General features: G+C 35.5%; 1 protein-coding gene across 1 annotated transcript in view; it reads left to right on the forward strand.

Annotated features, from left to right (window-relative positions):
* Positions 1 to 1,375: 1,375 nt before the first annotated feature.
* Positions 1,376 to 27,317, forward strand: part of LOC149147309 (glutamate receptor 3.4-like) — a 36,010-nt gene continuing 10,068 nt past the window's right edge. Inside the window, exons 1-5 of the mRNA XM_089441790.1 lie at positions 1,376 to 1,775; positions 1,884 to 2,167; positions 2,294 to 2,325; positions 2,429 to 2,820; positions 2,889 to 3,101. Of these exons, the coding sequence (XP_089297916.1) occupies positions 1,422 to 1,775; positions 1,884 to 2,167; positions 2,294 to 2,325; positions 2,429 to 2,820; positions 2,889 to 3,101 (1,275 nt within the window). The 5' untranslated portion in view covers positions 1,376 to 1,421. The remainder of the gene's footprint in view (positions 1,776 to 1,883; positions 2,168 to 2,293; positions 2,326 to 2,428; positions 2,821 to 2,888; positions 3,102 to 27,317) is intronic.

Below are 27,317 nucleotides of genomic sequence, written 5' to 3' on the forward strand. Positions count from 1 at the left end.
AATCAAGTTGTCTTTAGTCCGAAGTTTTTGAAGCTTTTCCGATGGATTTTTCATGTCTAATTTCTCTAAAATCCAACAAGAATCCATTGAAATCACAAGTTTTCTAGGTAAGCCCCACACAATAGAAGTGCCCTAGGTGTTTTTCAGAGTGTTGAATCCATATATACAATCAAAAAACTAGTTTAAATAACACAAATCAAGATTTCACTACAAAAATGTCAGTCGGATTCCCCACTGGAAACTCCAAAAAAGTTACACTAAAAGCAACTTCAAAAGAATTATTTAAAAAATAAAAAAGAAAAAAATCTTGTATGGAACCAAGTGTCATAACATCTGATAAAGAGTACACTAATCAAATCTAAATATTTATGCTTAATATCTAAAGAATACTCCTCTTAACTTAATATGGATCATAGAAGCCTGACTTCATAAACAATAAATATAGTCATTCATGTATTATATTATATTATTTTTAATTTGACAATTTTTTATTTTTCAATTAATAATTGGATAATGAATTTAATATAAAATAAATACCAACATATCTTTTAGTTACAACATTCATTTAAATTAATTTATTTGCATAAACTATTTATATATTTATAATTTTTAATACAATTTTGTAAATAATAATAATAATAATAATTTAATTTTAAAAGATATAAATAAGATATTATATGTAATGTTATTTTAAATTCAGATTTATGATTACTATGTACATACTTTACTATCAATTATATGGTTTGAGATATTTTTAACTCTAAACATTTAAATTAATCTAAATTAATTATGAATTATTTTTTACATAAAAAGTAAATAATAACACAATGGCTAGATATGATTTTTATTTATAATAATAATATTATAATATATTAAATAATATTAATGGCTATATAAAATTTAAATATTTTTTATTAATAATTATCTATGTAATTGATATATACTAACCGCATTTATCAATATTACCGATATAAATATGATTGTTATATTTGAATTCATGTTTCTTTAATTTATATTATATTAAAAAATCTTTTCAGTAAAAATTATATATATAAAAAATTTGTGAACGCTTTTCAAACCAACTAATACTAATGAACTGTTCGATGTATGAATCGCATCATCGAACAGATCATAATATTAATATTTTAGAGTTTTCAATATATCCCAAACGAGATTGTGATATTAATATTTTAAGTTTTCAATAGGTACATAGAAAACAGACCCGCTTCCGACGTACGCTAACGTTGATCGATCGCTACACAAATTTCAACCCTCCACGCAACTTAATATTAATTAATTCGGAACGGTCAACTAGTGATCTGTGGAATCGCTAATCGTCGAGCGCTCCACTTAACCTACGATTATTTATTTTGGAACAATCAAGAACTTGATTTGTGGAATCCAGTAGTGAAGTGATCAGAATGAGGGCGGTGGGATTGAAAGCTTTTCTTGGGCCGACCCTTATTTTTATGAGTTGCATGCATACGTTTTATCAGAATACTGATGCACAGCAAAATCAAATAACACCGTCTTCTTCTATTACTTCTCCAACAGCAAAAATCTTGAGAGTAGGCGTACCTTGGAATACGGAGTTCAAGGAGTTCGTCTCGATAGAAACGAACGGAACAACTTTTACTGTTGGGGGATTCTGCGTGAAGGTGTTTGAAGCTTCCATTGAAACACTCAATTATTCCGTCCATTACATCCCATATGGAATAGACAACTTCAGCTACCACTTCAGCTACGATAGTATTATTGACCAAATTGTGCTTAAGGTATAGGTGTTGTCTGTGTGCAGGCCCTTAAATTGTTGTCATTCTTAACGGTAGTACCAATAAGAGCTCATATCTTTCATGCTTTCTTTATTGTTCTTCGCTGTTCAGAATCTGGATGCAGTGGTAGGAGACTTCACCATCACATCAAAACGTTCTCGAGAAGTATTGTTTGCACAACCTTTCTTAGATTCTGGTTTAGCGGCAGTTGTTCCATTGAAACATCAGGATGCCATTAGTTTTGGCTGGGTTTTTACGAAACCTTTCACCACTGGAATGTGGCTACTAATAGCGGTGTTCTTCATCTCCGGAGGGATGATGATCTATATATTGGAGCGCACAAACATTCGGCTCTTCGAAGGGCAGCCTGGAAACCCATTGGGAAGCATATTAAGGTAAGGAACAACTTTTGCCATGGCCTATTTTATATACCTATCATTTTGGACAGGACAAAGTAACTACCTCAGCGATCGAACGGGTTGGAAACCACATTAAATTTAGCAACGTTTGTTTTTGTGCAGGTTCAGTTTTATAACTTGGTTCACTAATCAGGGTAAGTTGTTCTCTTTCTATTTCACAAATTCTTTGTTTGTCCTCCGTTAATTTGATGTAAAGACGTATGGAATTTTTATCGAAAATTTGATTTGTGATAGCAGATGATATCCGGACCGGAATGGGGCGCATAGTGTTTGTGGCGTGGTTGTTTGTTATTGGAATTCTGCAATCGTGCTATACAGCAAATTTATCAGCTATTCTAACAGCCACACGTTTAGAACCAACCCTTAACGACATCAACAGTGTAGTGGCCAGCAATCTAAAAATTGGTTATCATTTGGGATCTACAGTCCTAGATGGAATTATAGAACAGTACAGAATCTCTAGACATAGACTAGTGCCTCTAATCTTAGCCGATTATTATGATGCTTTGTCTAGAGGTGATGTGGGTGCTATCGTGGACGAACATCCATACATGGAGTCTCTTGTAGCAGAACATTGCGATAGCCTCGCCTTCGCTGGCCAAACGTTCACAATTCAAAACTGGGGATTTGTAAGTAATTACCATTGGGATCTGTTATTTGGTTTCCTTTGTGGATACTGACGGGCTGTTTTGGGCAGGCGTTTGATCGCATGAATTCTGAACTGGTAAGGGACATTTCTATTAGAATACTAGAGCTATCAGAAAACGGCGAGTTGGTCAGATTGCAACAACAATGGTTACCTTACTATGGCAGTGACTGCAGCAAATATAAGGATCAGTTGGGAACCGGCAAACTTCAAGTTCAACACTTCTGGGGCATTTTCGTCATAGCAGGGCTGGTATCAGCGATAGTGCTGTTGAAAATATAATTTCAACAGCGATCGCCGATATCGCATATCGGCAAGTCGGCATATCGGCAGGTTGAAGCATAGGAGGTAGGCAGTGGCAGCGATATAAAATGTTGCCGACGAGCGATCGCCGATATCGCATCGGCAAAGTCAAAGTGAAGGAGTTATAAAGAAGCTTTTGTGTTTGCGATAAGCGATCGCCGATATCACATCGGCACTTCGCTATCGGCAATATCATAGGGTCGGTGTCTTTGACATGAGTAAAGTTGCGATGCGATGGAGTGGACCCGATGGCTTCCCAAAACCAAATTGCATAATGTTTGAAATTCACCCGACGGCAAATATTAAATGTTGCGTGGAGTAAAGCTAAGTTTTGGTTGACCATACGTCTTAATGAAATGTCATAGTGGTAGGTAGAATATTAAAGTTTTACATAGAGTTCGTAAGTTTTTTTATGAGAAGGTATGGGTGTATGTACTTATCACATAAATTCTCTATGGGATAGGTGTATGTAATTTATTCTGTATGGGATAGGTGTATGTAATTTATTACTGTGTTGACTTGTGTTTTCATGTATGGCACACGGGAAGTTTAAGTGTGTGAGTTCACAGTAGAGCAAAAAATCAGAGTGGTGAAGCGAAAACCATGTGTGGTATGTATTGAACACACAGCAGTGTGTAAAAAGATAGAACCAGGGTGATGTAATTTCAGGTGTGTGAAAAACCATGTGCAGGTGTGTGAAAAACCATGTGTAGTTTTGCACAGCAGTGCATAAAGGAAATGGTGGAGCGAGTTTTTGTAACTCTGTAAGTTTTGTTTTTACAGCAGCATGTAAAAGTGTTTCACACCAGTGAATGTAAATTTTGTTTTACAGCAGTAAGCTCATGTAAACTTTTGTTACAGCAGTAAGTTGTTTTTCACAGCAGTGAATATGAAAACAATTTTACAGTGGTAAATCCCTCTCAGTAAAAGAGGATGTATCAGTTTTTGTTTTAATGAATAGAAATCTTTTATGGTGGTGAAATACTCTAGTTCTCTCAGTGAAATTTCTTTTAAGTCTTCTGTGTGCACATAAGATCTTGGAGTAAAAGAAACAGAGCATTGCCTCTGTGTGTTTAAATATTGGTTTTTGGTATTTTCCCCATTTAAAAGAAAAATACCCAACAGTGGTATCGGAGCAGGTTTAGGCTCTTGAAGGTGTTCAAGAAGCTGAAGGGAGAAGGTTGTTGCTGCAGCAAAACTTCTCAGGCAGACAGAAGACTCAGACAGCAAAGGATTCAGGTATTTCAAAAGTTTTTTTTGTGTTGCTGAAGAAGCAGTGATCTGTTTTAAATACACAGTCAAGGAATGGCCAGCACAAGCACTGGTATGGGTTTGTTTAACACCCAGCTCCCACAGTTTAATGGGAAGAACTATGATTATTGGTCAATAACTATGACAGCCCTACTTGCCTCTCAAGATTTATGGGAAATAGTTGAAGATGGCTTTGAAGAACCAGCAGATGAAACTGAGTTCAATGCATTAACTCAAGGAGAGAAGGATCTACTTAAGAACAATAGGAAGAAGGATTCAAAAGCCCGAGTGTTGTTGTATCTAGCAGTAGACCAGAGTATGTTTCCAAGGTTAGCAGCAGCTAAGACAGCCAATGAAGCATGGCAAACCCTTAAGACAGCCTATCAAGGCATGGAAAGAGTGAAGACAGCAAAACTACAATTGCTGAGAAAGGATTTTGAGAACTTGAACATGAAGGAGTCAGATAACATTGACTCATTCTTCACTCATGTGATTGGTGTAATCACACAAATGAGAACTCATGGAGAAACCATTGAAGATAGAAGAATAGTGGAGAAAATATTGAGGGTCTTACCCTCAAGGTTTGATGCCATAGTCACCACCATTGAAGAGACAAAGGATCTCTCAAGATATTCAGTTGATGAGCTACATGCATCACTGATAACACATGAACAGAGGTTGAGTAGGAATGAAAACTCATCTCTTGAGCAAGCCTTCAAGACCCAGATGTCCTTTGGAAGAGGAAGAGGTCAAGGCAGAGGAAACAAGAGAGGAAGAGGCAGAAGCCAGAACAGAGGTGGAAGGAACAGCCCATCAAATGCACAAGGAAGAGGCAGCAATCCAAATCAGAACCAAGGTCAAGGCAGCAGTCAACAAAGAGATCAACATCATGCTCAAGGACAAAGGTATGATAAATCTAATGTTCAATGCTATTATTGCAAAAAGTATGGACATTATGCTAGTGATTGTAGAAAGAAACAACATGATATGAACAGCAGACAAAATGCAAATGTTACAAGAGAAAACAACAGTCAAGAAAATGTCCTGTTAGCTTGTAACATGGCTGAAACACATAGTGAGGACATATGGTTTTTAGACTCAGGTTGCAGCAACCATATGACCGGAAACATTGCCTTCTTTTCTGCCCTAGATAAAAATGTGAAATCAGAAGTCACACTAGGAACTGATAGTAAAGTGTCTGTTATGGGAAAAGGGGAGGTAAAAATATTTACAAAACAAGGAGAAAGGAAAACCATAGCAGATGTATACTATGTTCCCGGAATGAGATGTAATCTCTTGAGTATTGGACAGCTTGTCCATAAGGGGTACAATGTTTTCTTTAAAAATGATGTGTGCACCATCATGGATATACCACCCAGCAAAAGATGCATTGCTGAAGTGAAGATGACAAGGAACAGGATGTTCCCTCTCCGGATCAGGACTGACATGAAGAATAAAAGGGAAATGGCAGCAGTCACCCAAGAGGCCTTCCAGAGCGTGCCAAAGGATGAGAATTGGTTATGGCACTTGAGATTTGGGCATCTCAATTTTGGAGGTCTAAACTTATTGAGCAGAAAAGGAATGGTAAGAGGATTACCATTGATAGAGAAACCGGACAGCCTTTGTGAAGGCTGCATTTTGGGAAAACAACATAGAGAAAGTTTTCCATCAGGGAAGAGCATAAGGGCAAAGACACCCTTAGAGATTATCCACTCAGATTTGTGTGGACCAATGCAAGCTCCATCATTAGCTGGCAGCCTATATTTCCTAACATTCATTGATGATTGTACAAGAAAAACTTGGATATACTTCCTTAAAAACAAAAGTGAAGTGTTTGAGAAATTTCAAAACTTCAAAGCACTTGTGGAGAACCAAAGCGGGCTGCACATAAAAGTATTGAGAACTGATAGAGGAGGTGAGTATATCTCCAAGGAATTCCTAAGATTCTGTAGAGAAAATGGAATTCATAAACAGTTTACAACTCGGTACACTCCGCAGCAAAATGGAGTTGCTGAAAGGAAGAACAGGACCATCATGGATATGGCGAGGAGTATGTTGAAGGCAAAGCATTTGCCGAATGAGTATTGGGCTGAAGCTGTACATTGTGCAGTTTATATATTAAACAGGTGTCCTACAAAAGCAGTCATGAACAAGGTGCCGGAAGAGGCATGGAGTGGGAGAAAGCAAGGAGTCACCCACATGAGAGTTTTTGGGTGTGTGGCCTATGCACACATACCAGATCAGCTAAGGAGGAAGTTGGACAGCAAAGGGGAGAAATGCATCTTCATTGGATACAGTGATGAATCCAAAGCCTACAGGCTGTACATTCCATCTACCAAGAAGTTCTTTGTAAGCAGGGATGTTCAATTCATTGAGGAAGAAGCTTGGGATGGAAGCATAGAGAAAACAGTGAATGTCAAGAGCTGTTTGTCTCATGATGAAGATGAAGAGGAAGTGGCTGAAGTACATCCCCAAACAGCAGCGCCAACACAAGGACAGCAGGGTACACCATTGAGGATCAATGAAAGTGCCTCTCCAAGCACACCACAAGGAGGAAATTCAAGTGCATCTTCAAGCACTTGCACACCAAGTGAAAGAGGTAAGAAATTTAGAAATCTAAGTGACATTTATAATGAAGGAATGAATTCCTTATTTGCCTTGTATTGTCATGTTGATGATCCTATTCATTTCGAGGATGCAATCAAAGATAGGAAATGGATAGAAGCTATGGATGAGGAGATGAATGCCATAGAGAGAAACAAAACATGGGATTTGGTTGAGTTACCAAAAGGCAAAGAAGTCATTGGTGTGAAATGGGTTTATAAGACCAAGAGCAATGCTGAAGGCAAGATAGAAAGGCATAAAGCAAGGCTGGTTGTTAAAGGCTACAAGCAGCAGTATGGAAGAGATTATGAGGAGACTTTTGCACCGGTTGCAAGAATGGAAACCGTGAGAGCAGTGCTGTCCATAGCAGCACAAAACAAATGGAAAGTCTACCAAATGGACGTGAAGTCAGCATTCCTAAATGGAGTGTTAAAGGAAGAGGTTTATGTTGAACAGCCTCTCGGATATGAGAAGAAAGGTGAAGAGCACAAAGTGTGCAAATTGAAGAAAGCTCTTTATGGGCTAAAGCAAGCGCCAAGAGCATGGTACAGCAGGATAGATTCATATCTATTGGATAATGAATTTGACAAATGTGAAGGAGAACCCACAGTCTACATCAAGGAAAAGGATGGTAAAATTTTAATTGTTGTCTTGTATGTAGATGATGTTATTTTCACTGGAAATGATATTTATCTTATTGAGAATTTTAAATCAGTCATGAAGGATGAATTTGAAATGACTGACATGGGTTTGTTGAGATACTTCTTAGGCATAGAAGTAGATCAAAATGAAAAAGGAATTTTTATATCTCAAGCAAGATATGTAAATCAAGTTTTGGGCAGATTTAACATGGAAGAATGCAAGGCAGCCATCACTCCCACAGTGATGGGATTAAAGCTCAGCAGAGAGGACAGCAGCAAGGATTTTGATCCTAGCTTGTATAAAAGCATTGTTGGCAGCCTTATGTATTTAACAGCAACTAGGCCTGATTTAATGTATGCTGTTAGTTTGATTTCCAGATTCATGGAGAGGCCAAAGGAGGCACACTGGCAGGCAGCAAAGAGAATTTTGAGGTATGTCAAAGGTACCAAAATGTTTGGCATATTATATAGTGTCTCAGAAAGTTCAGATTTAATTGGTTACACTGATAGCGATTGGGCTGGAAGTGTAGATGATCGGAAGAGCACTTCCGGTTATGTTTTTCATATGGGTTCAGGAGCCATTTCATGGGCTTCTAAGAAGCAGTCCATCGTAGCATTGTCTACAGCAGAGGCTGAATATGTGGCAGCTACAGCAGCAGCTTGTCAGGCAGTATGGATGAGAAGAATGTTGAGAAGCTTAGGCCAAGAGCAGGCAAAAGCGACAGTCATCTTCTGTGACAATAGCTCAGCTATTGCATTGTCAAAGAATTCAGTGTTTCACAAGAGAACGAAGCACATTGATACAAGGTTTCACTACATCAGAGAATTGGTGAACAATGGAGAAATTGTGCTACAACATCGCAGTACTCAGGAACAGGTAGCAGACATTTTGACAAAGCCATTGGATCAGAAGAGCTTTGAATTTTTGAGGAAGTGTTTGGGTATGATTGAATGCCCGACAGTTGAAATTAAAGGGGAGTGTTGAAAATATAATTTCAACAGCGATCGCCGATATCGCATATCGGCAAGTCGGCATATCGGCAGGTTGAAGCATAGGAGGTAGGCAGTGGCAGCGATATAAAATGTTGCCGACGAGCGATCGCCGATATCGCATCGGCAAAGTCAAAGTGAAGGAGTTATAAAGAAGCTTTTGTGTTTGCGATAAGCGATCGCCGATATCACATCGGCACTTCGCTATCGGCAATATCATAGGGTCGGTGTCTTTGACATGAGTAAAGTTGCGATGCGATGGAGTGGACCCGATGGCTTCCCAAAACCAAATTGCATAATGTTTGAAATTCACCCGACGGCAAATATTAAATGTTGCGTGGAGTAAAGCTAAGTTTTGGTTGACCATACGTCTTAATGAAATGTCATAGTGGTAGGTAGAATATTAAAGTTTTACATAGAGTTCGTAAGTTTTTTTATGAGAAGGTATGGGCGTATGTACTTATCACATAAATTCTGTATGGGATAGGTGTATGTAATTTATTACTGTGTTGACTTGTGTTTTCATGTATGGCACACGGGAAGTTTAAGTGTGTGAGTTCACAGTAGAGTAAAAAATAAGAGTGGTGAAGCGAAAACCATGTGTGGTATGTATTGAACACACAGCAGTGTGTAAAAAGATAGAACCAGGGTGATGTAATTTCAGGTGTGTGGAAAAACCATGTGTAGTTTTGCACAGCAGTGCATAAAGGAAATGGTGGAGCGAGTTTTTGTAACTCTGTAAGTTTTGTTTTTACAGCAGCATGTAAAAGTGTTTCACACCAGTGAATGTAAATTTTGTTTTACAGCAGTAAGCTCATGTAAACTTTTGTTACAGCAGTAAGTTGTTTTTCACAGCAGTGAATATGAAAACAATTTTACAGTGGTAAATCCCTCTCAGTAAAAGAGGATGTATCAGTTTTTGTTTTAATGAATAGAAATCTTTTATGGTGGTGAAATACTCTAGTTCTCTCAGTGAAATTTCTTTTAAGTCTTCTGTGTGCACATAAGATCTTGGAGTAAAAGAAACAGAGCATTGCCTCTGTGTGTTTAAATATTGGTTTTTGGTATTTCCCATTTAAAAGAAAAATACCCAACAAGTGCTATTATTTTACACGGTACAAAGGAAATGGAATACTTCTATAGCGGCCTTACCAACTCCTCTCCATGAAATCTCATCTGGCCTGATTCTTCCTCCCGCTGAAGGCTCATATGATAGCCCAACTGCTCCTGAAGGTTCATCAAGCCATGGGAGCGGAGGCTTTATTTCCGGCGCCGACCCTCGCAGAAGGTTGGAAGTGATGAATAATCCCGCTGATGGCCCAACTGCTCCTGAAGGTTCACCAGGCCACGGCGGCGGAGGCTTTATTTCCGGCGACTACTATGGCGGAAGCTTGGAACAGTTGAATAAAATTTTAAGTCTGAGGAGAACAAAATCATTGGATAATGCTATGGCATTTGTTGCAATTTGAATCACACCTGACCCTCCCACAATATTTTTTTTCTTTAAATTTTCTTCCTTCAGCTTCAGATCTAGCCGTGCCAAGTATGGCGTTCCATGTGCGTGCGGCAGGTCCCTATCGATCTGCTTCCGGTATTAGAATCAGGTCAATATACTCGAAAATGCTCCACAGCATGAGTCGTGATGGATTATATTACTCAGCTGTTTGATAGGGCTTGTATATCCACAATACCAACCGGAACGCTCTATGTTGTTTGCCCTCTGCTTTTGTGGATTTTGGGGTACATGCGTTCTTCTCTTGCGTGACAATGGTGCCTGCCTTGTACAGTCTTCATTCTGTCTTCGGATCTAGGGGTTCTGTAATCAGATCAGAGGATACGATGGAGGAGGTTAAAAAAATAATGAATACAATAGTTGGTAATTCACTTTTTACTGGAATTCTGAGCGATCTTAAGTCCGAATTGTTTTTGTTTGGTTTAGGATTTGGTCAGCCTTGCCGGTGTGGGATCTTGCCGAATTTTTGGATGGAGAAGATGTGGTGGAAGTTTGATAATAAAGTGTATTTGATAATAATTTTTTTGCAAGTGCAAAAGGTATCTGATATTATTATTTACATTTATATATTATTTATAATAAAATAAATTTAAACTAACTAAATTAAACATGAAATGAATTTTTTTTGTTTGTAGGGTTAAAAGATGTCCCTACTATTTAAACAAAGTATATCCATAGATGTATGTGTATGTGCAAAAACATAGGTATTTGCATGCATCCCTTTATGTTTCAACGTCGACATAGAAAGAAGACATTTTCAAAAACAAGTGATACATCAACTTCAGATGCATGCTTGCCACTTATGTGTTACGTCTTTGTATGGTGTCTACTTCCTGAATGGGGTCAATATCCTCACAAATACTTCACTGCGTGAACCTTGCTGGATTACTCCGGATTATGTCAGTGAATGTTTGATGGGGGTGATATCTTCAACACATTAGCAACCAGAACGCTCTATGTTGCTTTCCTCCTGTAGATTTTGGACCAGTATCGTGTTCTTGTCCTGCGTGACAATTGTGCTTTCCCTTCTATAATCTTTGGTTTTATCCTTGAATTTAAGGGTTCTGAAATCATATCAGAGGACAACATAGAGGAAGTTAGGACAAGTAAAAACTATTGTGGTAGAACAGAATAGGTGTCACTTCACATTTTCTTTGAAATTAAATTATATATGAGCGATTAGAGATTTGAAATTATTATATATTGTTATAGATTTCTGGAAAGACACTCTGTAATATATATTATCCTGCCAAAGTTTTCAATGGGAACTTCATTCATCATCAGGGACCAAAGAAAATCTTGAAAATAGACTTGCTAGAGTTTTTAAAATTTATAGGAACCTTTTGGATTGTGTATTTGTTGATTAACCATTAAGAGTTAGAAATAATATTTCACCAATTTTACTTTTGAAAATTATAATATTTGACCATTTTCTTCATTAAAATTAGTCAAATAATGATTGAGATTGATTAATTATGGACCAAGATAACAAGTAGGACAAGGAAGTTAGATTTTTAATTTGATTTTTGAATAAAGGAGGAAGGGAGGAGATAGTTGATTTTTTTTTTTTTTAAATTAAGAAATAAGAGATTAATAATTAATAGTTATTTAAAATTAATTAAAGAATTAAAATTATATGAATAATTTTCGGAAATGGAACATAGATAAATTAATGCCAAATATAATTATATCTAATATTTGACCATTTTCTTGTTAAAATAAATTAGTCAAAGAATGATTGAGATGGATTAAATTATGGACCAAGAATTGAACAAGTAAGATTAGGGGAAAAAAATAAGAAATAGAAGACTAATAATTAATAGTTATTTAAAATTAATTAAAGAATCAAAATTACATGAATAATGTTCAAAAATGGAACCTAGATAAATTAATGCCATATAAAATTATATAAATTTGTTTTGGTATCATGAAATTTCAAATGACAATTTTAATTAAGGACTATTAAGATGAAGGGAGATTAATGGATCAACAAAGATTTTCTTATTTTATGGTTGATGGATAAAAAATTAAAAAGGTTAAGAATTGAAGAAGAGATTGTAAGAATAAATTTAACGAAGTTAAGAGGTAAAAGAAACATTGATGATGAAGAGAATTTATTAGAGAGATAAAGTTGAGAGAACCAAAATTCTTTAAGATGACCAGCAAAAGGGAGAAAAAAATGAGGCACATCGGAAGGGGGAAAAAGATCAATGTCGGGTCAAGAGTCATAGGTGAAATGGTGGATGACAGGTTTCCAAGATTGGCTGAGCCTATAACCATCTTCCCTATTAAAATTATCAAGGTTTTTCTCGATTTCGAGGGCTTCTGGAATAATACGAGACTAGTAAAAAGAGGCAGAAGCAAAACATCTGAGTGTGGTTGTCATCATTCTGTCTGCAACTGGATATCGCCGATATGCGTTGTTATATTGGCGAGCATGGTGTAACAAAAATTAAAAATTAATTGTGGAGAGAGAGTTTCTCTTCTCAATATTACGAACCAATTAAATAACATTACATTGGAGACATTAAAAATAAATAATTGTAGTGATACTAAACTAAACTGGACTAACTGAAACTGAACTAGGACACTTGGATTAATGGTTTTGACACCTAGTAGGTGGTTGGAATTAGATTCTCCAACACTCCCCCTTAATTACAACCACATGAAAATTTAATTAAGATGTCTACTGGTCTATGTCTCAGTTAGGCTTACAATTTAAAAGTTTGACTTCAACTAGATTTACGTTTCTTATTTTCTTATTTTCTTCTTCCACGTCCCATAGCCACTAAATTGATTCATCTTTTTCTTCTTGTTGCAGGCTTCAAATTTCAATTTCTTGTTGGTGTAGGTCTTCCATTTTTCTAGGTTGTCCAAGCGTGTCCTAGACCTCTTCAAAAATCAACTTGTATGTGGACTGCTGCCACATGCCATCTTTTCTTGTGTGATCTTCATCATCAATTTGTTGCAACATAAGTTTATAATAAAAAAATATTTCTTCAGAACTCCAATACCTGAAAATTTCATTTATGTTCTCATCATCCAAGATGTCTTCAACATGCATTTCTACAGCTTCTATGCAAACTTTATCAAGGCATGGTGTTGCAAGCCATGCTTCAAGGAAATTTAACTCTTCTTCATAATTGTTATGTGTACCTGCACATTTGAAACCAATGGTTCTGTTCCTTCGTCTCTGCAATGAGAGCTTTCTCCTGTTGTGCTTCCTTCTTTAACTTTGATTTTGTCTCTGTTTTCTCTTTGTGGGCTTCCTTCTTTGGCTCTTCTTCTATCTCTGTCTCTTCGACTTCTTCACTAACTAGTGTTGTTGCAAACAGGATGTCTTCCACTTGGTTTTTAGATTCAAGTGGGCTTTTATCACAGAATAACATCATGTCGATATCATGTTTTTGTTGCATCATTTGCAACCATACATCATGAGGTAACAAGTCTTCATCAAATTTAACATCAACAAATTGAATTGTTGGATTAACCATAACATTGGTTGCTCCATTGGCAGTTTCACTATCATCAACAAGCTCTTTTGCTCGATTCAACAAGTTGTCATTAATAAGCTATATTGCTAGATTCACCAAATTTCTGTCCACTTGTGGCTAAGCACCATGGGATTCAACAAACTTTTAATCTTGTTGTAGATATGTTGTTATAGATCCACCTTCATCTTCAATTTAAATGCTCCCCCTTACACCAAAACTCTTCTCAACGGTATCTCAAGCCTCCTTTCCTATCATGGCATCTGAAATAGGGGAAGAATGAAATCCTTCTTCCTTTTCACCTCCAAATCTAAAAATATCAAAAACATCTCTTTCTCTCACTTTGACCAAGTTCTCGACATCTTGGCTTTTCCATTTGTTGAATTTCGGCTCACTATGACTCAGCAAGAAAATTGACTTGACGGTATAGCGGTTTCCTACAATCAAAATACCTCTATTGTGGCTTCTCTACTACTTCACTTTTACAAAATAGATAAATATACCTTTTCTCTACAAAAATAATGTTTTCATAAAGGCTTTCACGCTCTTTTTTTTTCTTAAATATTACAATGTGAACAACCAATTAGAACGATGTCAGTGTATTTTTTTTAATAGACCCCTTCCTTTTGTAAAATGTATCAATGAAATTATTTTAAGTCGAAAATTGCAACAACCACTCTTAAATGTTTACAAAAATAGGCTTAAAACAATATCCTGTATAGGATGATGGAAGGTCTTTTCTAAAAAAATATTGAACCACAATTGTTTGCCTTACAAATTTACTAAAAAAGGTCCTTGACATTTCGTGCCTAGACTTTCTTTGTGCCAAACTAAAGACTTGAATTTTCTGTGTACCTTGTGCTCCAAATCTGCATCTTTCTCCCAATCGAATTGCGCCACTTTTCTTTGTTCCTTGTGCTTCAAATTTGCATCCCTCTCCCAATTGAATTGGGCAGGCATATGCATCTTTCCCCCAATAAAATTGGGCAAGATTCTTTTTGTTAAGTGTGAAGCCAAATTCACGCAGGATTCTAGATCCTTCTACACTGCCATTAGTGTCTAGATCTCCATCTAAATCACATGCAGGATTCTAGATCCTCCTACACCGCCATTAGTTTCTAGATCTCCATCTAAATCACATGCAGGATTCTAGATCCTTCTTCAGCCTCTATAAATTTGTAATTACTCTGGCCAAGGAAAGAAAACCAAGGTCCAGGCTTGTTACGCAATGCAAAGTGATTTCTGTTCTCCAGTGATTGTTTTATCTATTCCGTTGTTTCTGACTAAGTAATCTTGTTGTTTCTCCATTTTTCTGTCTCTATGAATTATTCTCTGCTATTGTTGTCTAAGTCTCTGAGTATAAATCTGTTGTGTGTTATGTATGCTCTGATCTAACAACTGGTATAAGAGCCAGGTTCGAATATCCACTGTGCAAGCTGCTTAGTGCCATCGCCTGACTTTGGCAGCATTCGTTAAAACGTTGGCTGTTACCTCTGGAGCTATTGAAGGATCTGTCCAGGAAATAGGTGAGGAACGCTGCAACTAAAAGACAGTTGCTGCAAGAAAAATAAGGTCGTGGACCTATGTTGAAACGTGTTGCTGGAGTTTGAAACGTGGAGATCCGTGGAGATTAGAGTTGAAACGTGGTGTTCGTAAGTTTTTTTTTACATCAAGCTTGCACGTATACATCAAGTTTTTTCTCAAACCAACATTTGTATGTGTGACATGTGAAAAGGTTAAAACATTATATATGTTTTTTTATATTTATTATGAAACATATATAATTATATGTGGGAATTTTGAAAAGTATATCTTAAAAGGAGCAGGAATTTTGAAAAGGGTATTTTAAAAGGAGGAAGGTCATTATTACTAAATTTTAAAGAGTAATAATTAAAGTTATATTTTTAAGTGGATTTTTTTGTGTTTTGGGGCATGAATTTGATTGAAAATGGAGACAACAGTTACACATATGGAGAAGTTGAGCGGGGCTAATTTTGCCCTATGGAAATCACAGATGGAGGATATATTAATTTTAAAGGATCAGTATTTGCTGATTGAGGGCACAACAAAGAAACCCTCATTGATGACAAATGAAGAGTGGAATAAGCTAGATAGAAAGTCGATTGAAACAATATGCCAATATTTAGCAAAGAATGTTTATTTCAATGTGTCCAGAGAAAAGACGACAGAAGGATTATGGAAGAAGCTCCATGATCTATATGAGAAGAACACGACATCAAACAAAGTGTTCTTGATGAAGACGCTTTATAATCTCAAAATGAAGGAGGGTGCTTCAATTGCTGAGCACTTAAATGCATTTAATATTATTACTAATCAACTTGCCTCTGTTAAAATCATTTTAGATGATGAAATTAGAGCCATTTTGCTAATGTGTTCTATGCCAAACAATTGGGAAAATTTAACTGTAGCTATGAGCACTTAAGAAACTATAGGGACCCTGAAGTTTGATGATGTCAACAGTAGTTTAATGAATGAGAAGCTACGATGCAAGTGAATTATGGAAAACCAGGGAGGAGAGGCTCTAGCTCTAGCTGATCGTGGTAGGAGAATGGATCGAGGCTGGCAAGGGCAATCAAGATCGAGAGGCCGATCAAAATCAAGGAGAGGCAGGATCATCTTCTTTCATTGCGGTAAACCCGAGCACATGAAGAAAGAATGTCGTTTTGGGAAGAAATGACAAAAGGATCAGAGACCATCCAGCACAAATCACAAGTCATCCAGCACAAATGAAGGTGAGATTACTGTTGTAGCCACAAATGGTGATGTGTTGTTTACTGCTTCAGTAGAGAATGCATGTGTATATACATCTAGCAGTAGCTTTGATTGGATCCTTGACTCTGGGGCTTCTCACCATGTAACCCCATGCAAAGATAGTTTTGTTTCATAAAATCTTGGTGATTATGGTAGAGTGCATTTGGGGAATAATTATTTTTGTAGTATTGTTGGAGTGGGAGATGTCCAGATCAAGATGAAATATGGACAAGATATATTGTTGAAACAGGTAAGGCATGTACCAGAAATGTGCATGAATTTAATCTCTATGGGACGACTGGATGATGAAGGCTATTCCACAAGCTTTGGAAAAGGACACTGGAAAATTAGCGAAGGAGCATTGGTCGTGGCCAAAGGACCCAAGACAAGAACATTATACACATTGAAGACACTAATAGGAAAATTAGATTTGGTTGTTGTCACAAAAGAAGGAAATTCAGCAGATCTGTGGCATAAGTGCTTGGGTCACATGAGCGAGAAGGGCTTAAAAATCCTTTTTGGTAAAAATTTATTGCCGGGTTTGAAATCCTACAATATTGATCTTTGTGAGCATTTTATATATGGTAGACAAAGAAGGGTTTCATTTCTTAGAGGTGGCTATGACAGAAAGAAAAATGTGTTAGAATTGGTACACTCATATGTGTTTGGGCCTGTTAACATCAAATCATTAGGAGGAGCATCATATTTTGTAACATTTATATATGATGCATCCAGAAAGGTTTGGGCATATCCTATGAAAAGTAAAAGTGAAGTGTTTGGAATATTTCAAAAATTCCATGTTGCTATTGAAAGAGAAACTAACAAATTGCTGAAGTGTTTAAGAACAGATAGTGGTGGAGAATATTGCTCAAATGCGTTTAAGGAATATTGTGACACGTTTGGCATAAAGCATGAGAAGATTGTGCCTCGTACTCCTCAATAGAATGGTGTCGCAGAAAGGATGAATCACACCATTATGGAAAAGGTGTAAGTATGTTGTCCAATTCGGTTTGGAGAAGAAGTTTTGGGTTGAGGCAGTGAGGACCACTTGCTACCTCATAAATAGATCTCCAACTACAACCTTGGATGGCGGTATCCCTGAAGAAGTTTGGACTGGTAAGAATTTGAATTATTCTCACTTGAAAATCTTTGGATGTGAAGAATTTGTACATATTCCCAAAGAAAATAGAACTGAGCTAGATGATAAATCTATGAAATGCATTTTTTTGGGATATGCAAATGAAGATTTTGGTTATCGTCTATGGAATCCAGTCAAACATAAAATTATTAGAAGCAGGGATGTTATATTTAATGAGTCAGAAATGTTCAAGAGGACTGTAGGTGAGTTGGAGGTCAAGAAGGTTATTGATAGGTTTGAAAAGTAGCAGGAAAACATACCACCAATACAAGAAAATGAACAGCAAATTCAGGAGCATGAAGAACAACAAGTAGAAAATGATGAACAACAAGAAGAAGGAATCTTGCAGGAACCTTTACAAGAGATTCAACCTGATAATGCACCACCACAGTTGGTTCGCAGATCTTCTAGGCCTCATAAGCCTTCACAAAGGTATCCTCCTTCAAACTATATTTTGTTGCCTAATGAAGGTGAGCCTAATTGTTTTCAAGAAGCTTGTAAAGTTGAGCATTACGTAACAGGCCTAGACCTTGGCTTGCTTTCCTTGGCCAGAGCAATTACAAATTTATAGAGGCTGAAGAAGGATCTAGAATCCTGCATGTGATTTAGATGGAGATCTAGAAACTAGTGGCAGTGTAGAAGGATCTAGAATCTTGCATGAATTTGGCTTCACACTTAACATTCTCCCACTTGTAATAAGACAATGAAGTTATGTAATGTCTTGGGTAATGAAAATATTGATTTCTATCACATATTTTGTATTTTTTTATTTTATTTTTAATGTTAAGATTTTTTATATTTTTTTTTCAAAACATTATTAATAGAGACTAAATTATCATATTGATTTTTATTATGTATTTTTCATTATATATAAATTTAATATTTGAAAATTTTTAAAAACACTCAAATTATATAAAATTCAAATTTCAAACTTATGATTCCAACACATTTTTACCCCATACAAAAATATAAAAATAAAACTAAAACGTGGAAAATTAAGCAACGCGAACTTCCTCTTCACGCTGACGACAGCCGCGTTATAACCACGGCATATTCATAATGACGGGAATCACCGCAAACCTAACATTAAAAAATGGGAAGTGCGGGACATTGGACAATGCGAACTGCCTCTTCCCGGCTGACGACACCCACGTTTGCATATTGATAAGGAGTTGTTTATAATGCAATTTTTTTTGGAGATTTTGGTGATGGAATCCGGCGAAAGAAATTGTGGTTAAATCTTGATTTGTTGCAGTTAAAATCGTTTTTTAACTGTATATTTGGATTTAGCACCCTGAAAAATCCCTGGGACGCTTTGATTGTGCAGAAACTAGCTATAAAACATGCAATTCCAATAAATTGCTGCCAGATTTTGACCAGAAAAACCCACCAAAAAAATTTCCAATTGATAATCACTCTAAACCCCACTAACTTCACATTAAAAGAAAAACTGAAAACAGAAAAAGGCCGCCATTCACTTCGCACAGCAATTACAATATCATCTGATTAATAAATGGTATTTAAACAAATAAATTTATTCACTTCGCACAGCAATTACAATATCATCTGATTAATAAATGGTATTTAAACAAATAAATTTAAATATAGTCAGGAAAAATGTATATAATGTCAAATCATGTGCGTAGTAAAAATTTTTGGGATCCCATACAAATTAATTATCATCAACTGTCACGTTCTTTACGGGAAGAAACATTTTATTTTCAATTACTTTTAATGTGATCTATCACTACGAACGTAACATTAAAAGAACCGCAACCCCAAAACGGCCGCCATTCACTTCGCAGAGCAATTAGACTATTATTTGATGAATCAATGGTATTATAAACCAATAAATTTAAATATTTCAGAAAAATTATATATATATCAATTTATGTGTGTTTAATGCAATGCAAAGTAACTATAATCAACTGCCTTCTTCTTTACCGCAAGAAACATTTTATTTCAATTAATTTTAATATTAATTATCATTATTCGGTAGGTTGAAAATCATTTTATTTTCAGTATTTTTTATTTAAAAAATTATATAAATTATTATATTTAAAATAAATATTTATCTTTTTATAAATAATATTAATATTTTTATTTAAATGCTATATATTATTTTTTTTATGAAATATAATTATTTTTTTCAATTATATTATTTTATTAAAAAGGTGGTGATTAGCTTGTTAGGGTTGTTTGAGTCAAATTATTGGTGGTTTTGTGGTATTCATGTTTGAGGTAGCCTATTTATATGCCAAAAAAGCTTCATGATACTTTGTTTTGCTTGTCATTGAGATCAAACAATGGTCTCTTTAGACACCGCCATCTCTCTTAGTGCTCTATGATCCTAACGTACAGTATCAAAGTCTCGTGAATATCAAAGACAAAGTGGTAAATATGAAAACCTAGTGAGTATGAGAGCTTGGAGTTTAACATAAAGCAAGAATGACCAAGTAAAATATATGTATGCAAAAAATCATGAAAGCTGCCAAAAAAAATCATGGGATGCAGTTGTGACAATGAAGAATGATGCCCACTAAATTGATAGAAGATGTGCTAATGGAATTGGCGATGTTGAAAATTCAGGATCGAGCAAGATCGAGGAAAGATATAGTGAAGGTATGCATCGAGCTAGATAAAGAAGTTTGAGAGAGTGGTAGTATGGATGTGAGAAAACAACACAGATGGAGTAAATGGAGCAGTATAAAGTGAAGTAGCCGATGTGGGATGTGTCAACACCCTAAGGGTTTTGGTCTAAGGCATTTCCCTAGGAAGTTGTAAGACATGATGTTTAGGAAAACATCTTGAGTAGGAACATGCATAGTCGTAAGGCCTTAAGAGATTTCTCAAGCATACATGCAGTGCAAGTGGTGCATGGAGTCATCAAGGTGTGGAATGGACCACTTAAAGAGATACTATGGTGGCAAGTGTAATAGTACCCTAGCTTGAGGTGTGTAGGGGGGAAGAGGGGGAGTGGGGGAGGGGACGGGATCCCGGGGGGAATGTGAAAACTCAGATGAGATAGTTCATGAGTGGGGCTAGGCCAATCTCCAAGTGTCAACTTTAAGGGGAGGATTATTAGGGTTATTGGAGTAAACTTGACTCGGTCAATTTACTTGTAGTTTTCTAGCTCCAAGTATATGGGAACCCATGGTTTTTCCCATGGTATTCATATTTGATGTAGCTTATTTATAAGCTAAAAAAGCTCCATAATTATTGTCTTGCTTGCTAGTGATCAAACAGTGATGTCTTTAGGCACCACAAACTCTCTCGGTGCTATGTGATCCTAACACAACCCCACTCTTGCTAACCATGATTATCTTTTTTCCTTGACTAGTGCTAAGAAGAAAATAAAAATTGCAAAGAAAAGAAGTAATTCTTATGAGCTTTGAAGTGAAACTAGGCATTGGTCTATTCCCAAAACACCATGAGATGAAAGAATTTGTCACCTTTGCTATACTAAGAGGGTTGAAGATGAAAAACACTTTCTCTTAAATCACTCAACTCTTACTCATATCTGTTCTCATTTCTAAAACATTTGCCACACTATTGACCTTCTTGACTTGTTAACTCAACAAAACTATAATGATACAGGGGCACTTTTTTCCCTTCTTTTTTATCATAGAAATAAAATATTAAAGAGTAACAATTAATCTCTTACTCTCTTAAGGTCCAATAGACCACATTGGTCTTAGTGGAGGTTAATCAATCCTAAAAAAAATTAGTTATGATTTATATGAAATATTCGTTTTTATTAATATTTTTTATTTTTATGCGGCTGTCATTTGGTGATTTAAATGGGGTTGGGGTTTAAGTTCCATCCCATGGGTATCATCTCCATATGTCATCCAGTCAAGGACATTTATGGGGTCTCTCCTCCCAAGGAGGGAGGCCTAGACCCCTATGAAAACTTATGCTATATGTGTCCCTGACATGTGTGAACTCTTTAGAATGTCCTTCATCCCTAGCTAGTGGTGATTCATCCTCCTTATCTGTATCCTTCCTTCTACTCTAGTCTTCACCCACCATGTTTCTAGAATGTCACATGGTGCTTGGGTGGGTTGCCTCCCATCCTTATCATTGAGTTTTACCCCTCCATTGTGATTTTTTAGAGAGAGAAGGTATGGTCCCAAGTTTGATGTTGGTGCAAGTTGAATGACACATTGTTATGGCATATCCTTTTCATGGGTGCCTTATGCAACTCCCCTCTCATCTCAGCCCTAGTTCATTTGACATCTTGTCTCCTTTGACAACCATGATGTGTTAGAGAGCTCATTGCCAATAAGGAAATGGTGGTTATTGCACTTCAAGGTAATCCAAAGCACACCTTCATGCATAATATTCAATTTGTAGCTTCCATGCTAGCATGCCCTTAGACATACAGGAAGAAACTCATCTCATGAAGGAAATTTGTCATGAAAGATAGGTCACTTTCAATTCAGATGTCATGGCTACCATTGCACCTCAGGTTCTTGATACAAGTAATTCACGAGGCCAACAAAATCATTATATGCATATTATTGATTTATATTGGTTGTTGCTAAGAAAAAAATCTAGTTGATAGGAGAGAGTCTCAGGTCAATCTTTTGCACATGTTAGATAAACTTAGAGACCTCATGCTTAATGTGCAAGGCTAGCTAGCCATACTAGAGATGGGTTCTCCACTAACTCTGCAATTCCTCCACCATGCAAGGTTTAGGAATAACTTATCAACCTAGATACTCCATTGTCATCTTGATACTATAATTCCTTATAGTTTCATCTCCACTAACTCTGCAATCCTCCACCATGCAAGGCTTAGGAATAGCTTATCAATCTAGTTGTCATCTTAATACTAAAATTCCTTATAGTTTCATCTCACTCTATTTCCCTGTAGTTTCATCTCAACACTGGCTACTCCAGTTGGCCCTCAAGGCTATAGTCATGATTATCTTGAACTCTTTTCTTACTTTGATATTCTCGTTGGGTCATACTTTGCAGCTCAATAAAGCTTCTATTTGTTTCTATTGCTAATAGTCCCCCCTTGTGGAAGTGGCTCTTTGTTAATACTAGTCACTCAGTTAATTTTTTTTAGTTTTCGACTCTTTAAGTTATCTTCTCTAGTATGGTTTCCAAGGTAGAAGGGATAGTAATTTAGTTGAAAATATAGCCTACAAAAATTGTGACATGCTAATTCCATATTAAATATTGAAAAAATTACATCTCTAGAAAATGGAAATCAAAAAAATTCCTATATAGAGAGAGAAATGATTTATGTGATTAATTGTTATAATTTTATATTTAAATGTAATTAATAAATATATAAATACTTAATACTTATTATAAACTTGTTTTTTTAATAAATATCAAGTGAATTTGAAAAAATATGTAAAATTTATATAAATGTAAATAATATGATATATATTTAATTTAAGTTTAGATTTATAAAGTTTGAAGATGAATAGAAGTGCGCTTTTTTTTCCTGGATTTTAAATGTAGGTTTGCATTTTGATTGCTTTGAATTGATTCTTCGGATCCATCACAATTTTGTTAGTCGAATGGATGTGTCAAGTATGACTCATTATCAAGATGACAATGAGAAGTTCAATCTGATTCACCTAGATAAATAAGTAAAGACTCAAAAATTAATAAATTAAATAAATAGTAAAAAATTAAAATTATTAAAAAAAATCACACCTTAAAAATATAAATATATTAATGAGTAATAAAAAAAATAAAATAGTAAAATATTTTTTTTTAATATTAATTTAATAATGTTAATAAAAACTAAATTAATTCAAAGTAACTCATAATATAAAGACTTGAATGATTTTTGAAACCAAGAAAATAAGTATATATATTATTCATAATCCATAAGTAAAGAATATAATATTAATAAGGATTGTTTTTATTTTTACCTATATTCTTAAGATGACGAATAATAGGTGCGGCTTCTTTTTTATTACTTATTAATTAATATTATAATTTTATTATTTATTAATTAAGATTATAAATAATATACTAATGAAAAATATAAAAGAAAATTATTAATATTACATTTTTTATTTATTAGTTAAAATTATGAACCAGATATACATATTTCTTTGTTTTTTTAAATTATTAATATTATATTTTCTTTGTTTTTTTAAAGTATTAATATTATATTTTTTATTTATTAGTTAAAATTATGAGTAATATATACATATTTCTTTGTTTTTTTTTAATTATTAATATTATATTTTTTAATTTATTAATTAAAATTATGAGCTATATATATATATATATTTTTTTTTGTTTTTTTTTTTTAATTTTAAGTAAATTTTTTTTAAATTGTGATAAATCTTAGTGGAAAGTAATCATTATCACTTTAATTTATTAATTTAATTTAATTTTAATTCTTATTAATATTATAAAATTACTATTAAAAAACTAGTTAAATAGTTTTTTAATATTTAATTATCTCTTCCTCTACTCATATTTCATATGTATATTTCTTTCATTTGATTTATTAGTTTTTGAATCTCTCACTTATTTATCTTGTACTTCTCATCATTGTTATAATGCCTACCCACATTATCATCTATACCCACATTATCATTAGACGTCTATGATGACTAGCCACATTATGTTAACCTAGGGTCAAAAATTGATTTCTCTCAACCAGTAGATTGAACATTAAACTGCATCTATATGATTTAGTGTGACATCCTAGAACTTCAAGTTACTTTTACTTGTATGTTTTTACTTTATAGTAAGGAAATGAACTCTTGTTTTTACTTTTGGAAATGGACATTAAATAGATTCAGTAATAATAATAGTTTTATTAAATAAATAAATAATTATGGCAGATATGGTATTCTATGGGAATTCTAAAAGAATCACTGATGAACCTTAGTAACTCTTTTTCACCCAGCAGTTATCAGTTATCAATTATTAGTTAAAGAAATAGTTACCCTCCCTCTACTCTTGCTTTACAAAAAGGAAGAGAGAAGGAGGAGGGCGGGGGGCTTTTCTTTCTGAAGAAAATTCCTTGAGCTGAAGGAGGATTCAGTGGGAATAAGTTTTGAAAACAAAAAGACTTCCCTGGAGGAAGTAAGAGTGATTGGTCGTTGGACCTGGAGTCTTGAGGCCAAGCAACAGAAATTGCTACATGTGAATAACTGATTGCGTGAAAGAGGAGTTTGGGGGGAGAACCCTGGACATGATTGCCATGTTCTCATAGGAAGGGAGGAAATAGATTCATTGATTACAGATTGGTCTCGCCATGGCAGATAAGTACAATCTGGATAAGTACATCTTGTTTAAATAATGTGTAAAAGCTTAGGATATAGGTATTTTGGAGTTGGATTTACACTGTTTTGTTTAATCCTGTATCAGATTGAAAAAGTAGTGCTAAGATTTAGGGGTAAATTAACTTAAATGAAAGTTAAATTAGATGCAAGTTAATTAAAAAAATGTGCAGATAACAAACTGTTGAAAACATGCATGTTATAGTACAAATAAAACGAATGCACATGATCTATATCTTAAACTTGAATGCATTAAATCTGTATGCCAAATTTAGCAATCTGGGTAAGACTGTGCAACCAAACCCGAGCATAGAATGATTCTAAGAAAAGAGAAACAAACTTGAACATATAACAGAATGCCTAGAGTTATCCAAGCATCACTAAAAAGAGCAAAACTAAATGAATTGAGGTGGGTATTCCTACTTATGTTATCGAAGAAAGAATACATGAAATTACATTCAGATTTTGTGTGATATGGCTAGGAACTAACCAAACTTGTTTATGTGACTGCAATTGTAACCATGAAAGATAACCTAGCGTAAGAGAACCTTAAGAATGAGTTACGTTAACAAATACCCATGCGAGAGGTAAGTGTGTATTTATAGTAGTTATACTTTCACAATTTAATTAATGGACCTTTGGCAAGGAATCATAATAGTAAGCGGGAATTCATTACCATAATTTGTTCCAATGTGATAAGAGATTTAAAAAAAACACAGAGATTTATACATAAATGGGAGATCTAGGGAAACAAGGTTTCCTTATAAAAAGAATAACATTGTTCTAGCAGTCTTGGTCCTTCATATTTGTTCTGAGGGCAACTTAAGAGGACGCCCTGGAACGACGTTCTGAGGACAACATAAACTAAATATTCACCAATCCACAAACTAATTTCAGAGAGAAAACTCAGCGATAAAAGGAACTTGAATAGAAGCATAACAAAATTCTTCATTTTATTAATAGAAAAACTTTACAAAACTGTTAACAACAATGGTTCACTTAAAATGTTTACAAAACAGAACTCAGGGATAAAATTACATTTATGTGCCATGTAATCCCAGGAATAGGGAGCCATCACCATTCAGACCACAGAGGCCGTGTATAACACAGTTCATAATTTAATCAGAAACCAAATGGGAAAACCCGTTCAGAGAAAAACCCTCATTCGAGGTAAGAGGAGCCAACAACAATCAAGGAAAACAAAACCCGCATACCTGGAGGCCCCATGCTGGTTGGCACATGACTGTGAGTAGGTCTGGATGCCGCACCCATTTTCCATTTGGGCAAACCCTACACCAAAATCTTGGGGTTAATACCCTTTGATAGTCATCTAACCACCAAAAGCTATGTAAATAAGACCTGCACCATTAATGCATGCAAAAACCTCAATACTTACCTAGGACTACGAAGGTGAAGCAAGAACGTATCAGCAATAGAGACTCCAGACACCATATTGGAGGCGGCACCTGCAGGAATCGAAACATCATTAGCAGGACACCATAATAGAACTAAATACCTAGTGAAAATAGGATTGAATGTAGAAACTGTGAACTAATTTCAAACTATTAACTGGGTCTTACCTGATTCGACTGGCAGCATACAACTTCAATACAAGCTTTTCCATAGGTAGGTATGTATGGTGAACCTTCTTCCTTACACAACAAGTAGATTTCAATGAGCTGTAGAGGAAAGTTGTGGAAGGAACCATAGCGCAACCCCCAAAGCCATGCCCAGCAAATGAACAAGGAAACCACCTAAACGCCGGGTTGAAAGGGTTTACCCTTGGAGTGCGACACAGCCTCGAATCCATCGCCAATCCAACGTTTTGCACCGTACCATAGATGGCAGGTGATTAGGATGAGTTTTGGCAGCTCGCAGCCATCCAGCCAAGGGCCGCCCGAATGGGCCAGGGAAAGTCAACACAAGCTATGATGTGAGATACGGAGAATCGCTCGCATTAATCAAAGGTGTACATACCATTGGGTTAGATTTAATAAACATTTAATAACCATATGTTCGCAGCAGTTAAGCAATGCTAATACAAACTACAACGAAGTTTGGATATGTAAATTCCAAGTGCTATTGTATTGCGGTAGGGTAACAATAGTTTAGGATTTTTATTAAAATTTTGTATTTTAGTTATATTACTTATAACAATGTGTTTTATGGTTAAGGGTGTTACAATTGGTATCAGAGCTTCAGGTTACTACACTAAGGATGGGTTGAATGATCTGAATTGGATCCATGAAAAATAATCAAAGAGCCATGACTGTATCCAAATAGGACAGACTTCGAATTTATGGATAAAGAGCGATCAGGAAGACCTCTGGATAGTGGTAGTTTGCACCCAGCAAGGAACGATGAGGACCTTGGTCAAAGCGCGCTGACTGAGGCCCATGGAGACCGCGCAGGAGGCAAAACTGGCACTTGGGAAGCCCGAATCGAGAAACAGAGGCCATTTCTGATGCGTGATTCACGCATCACTAAGAAAAACCCCTCAAGAAGG

Source organism: Pinus tabuliformis, chromosome 9 (assembly GCF_031772625.1).
Source record: "Pinus tabuliformis cultivar Carrire ecotype Pingquan chromosome 9, CPIR1, whole genome shotgun sequence".
Lineage (NCBI taxonomy): Eukaryota > Viridiplantae > Streptophyta > Pinopsida > Pinales > Pinaceae > Pinus > Pinus tabuliformis.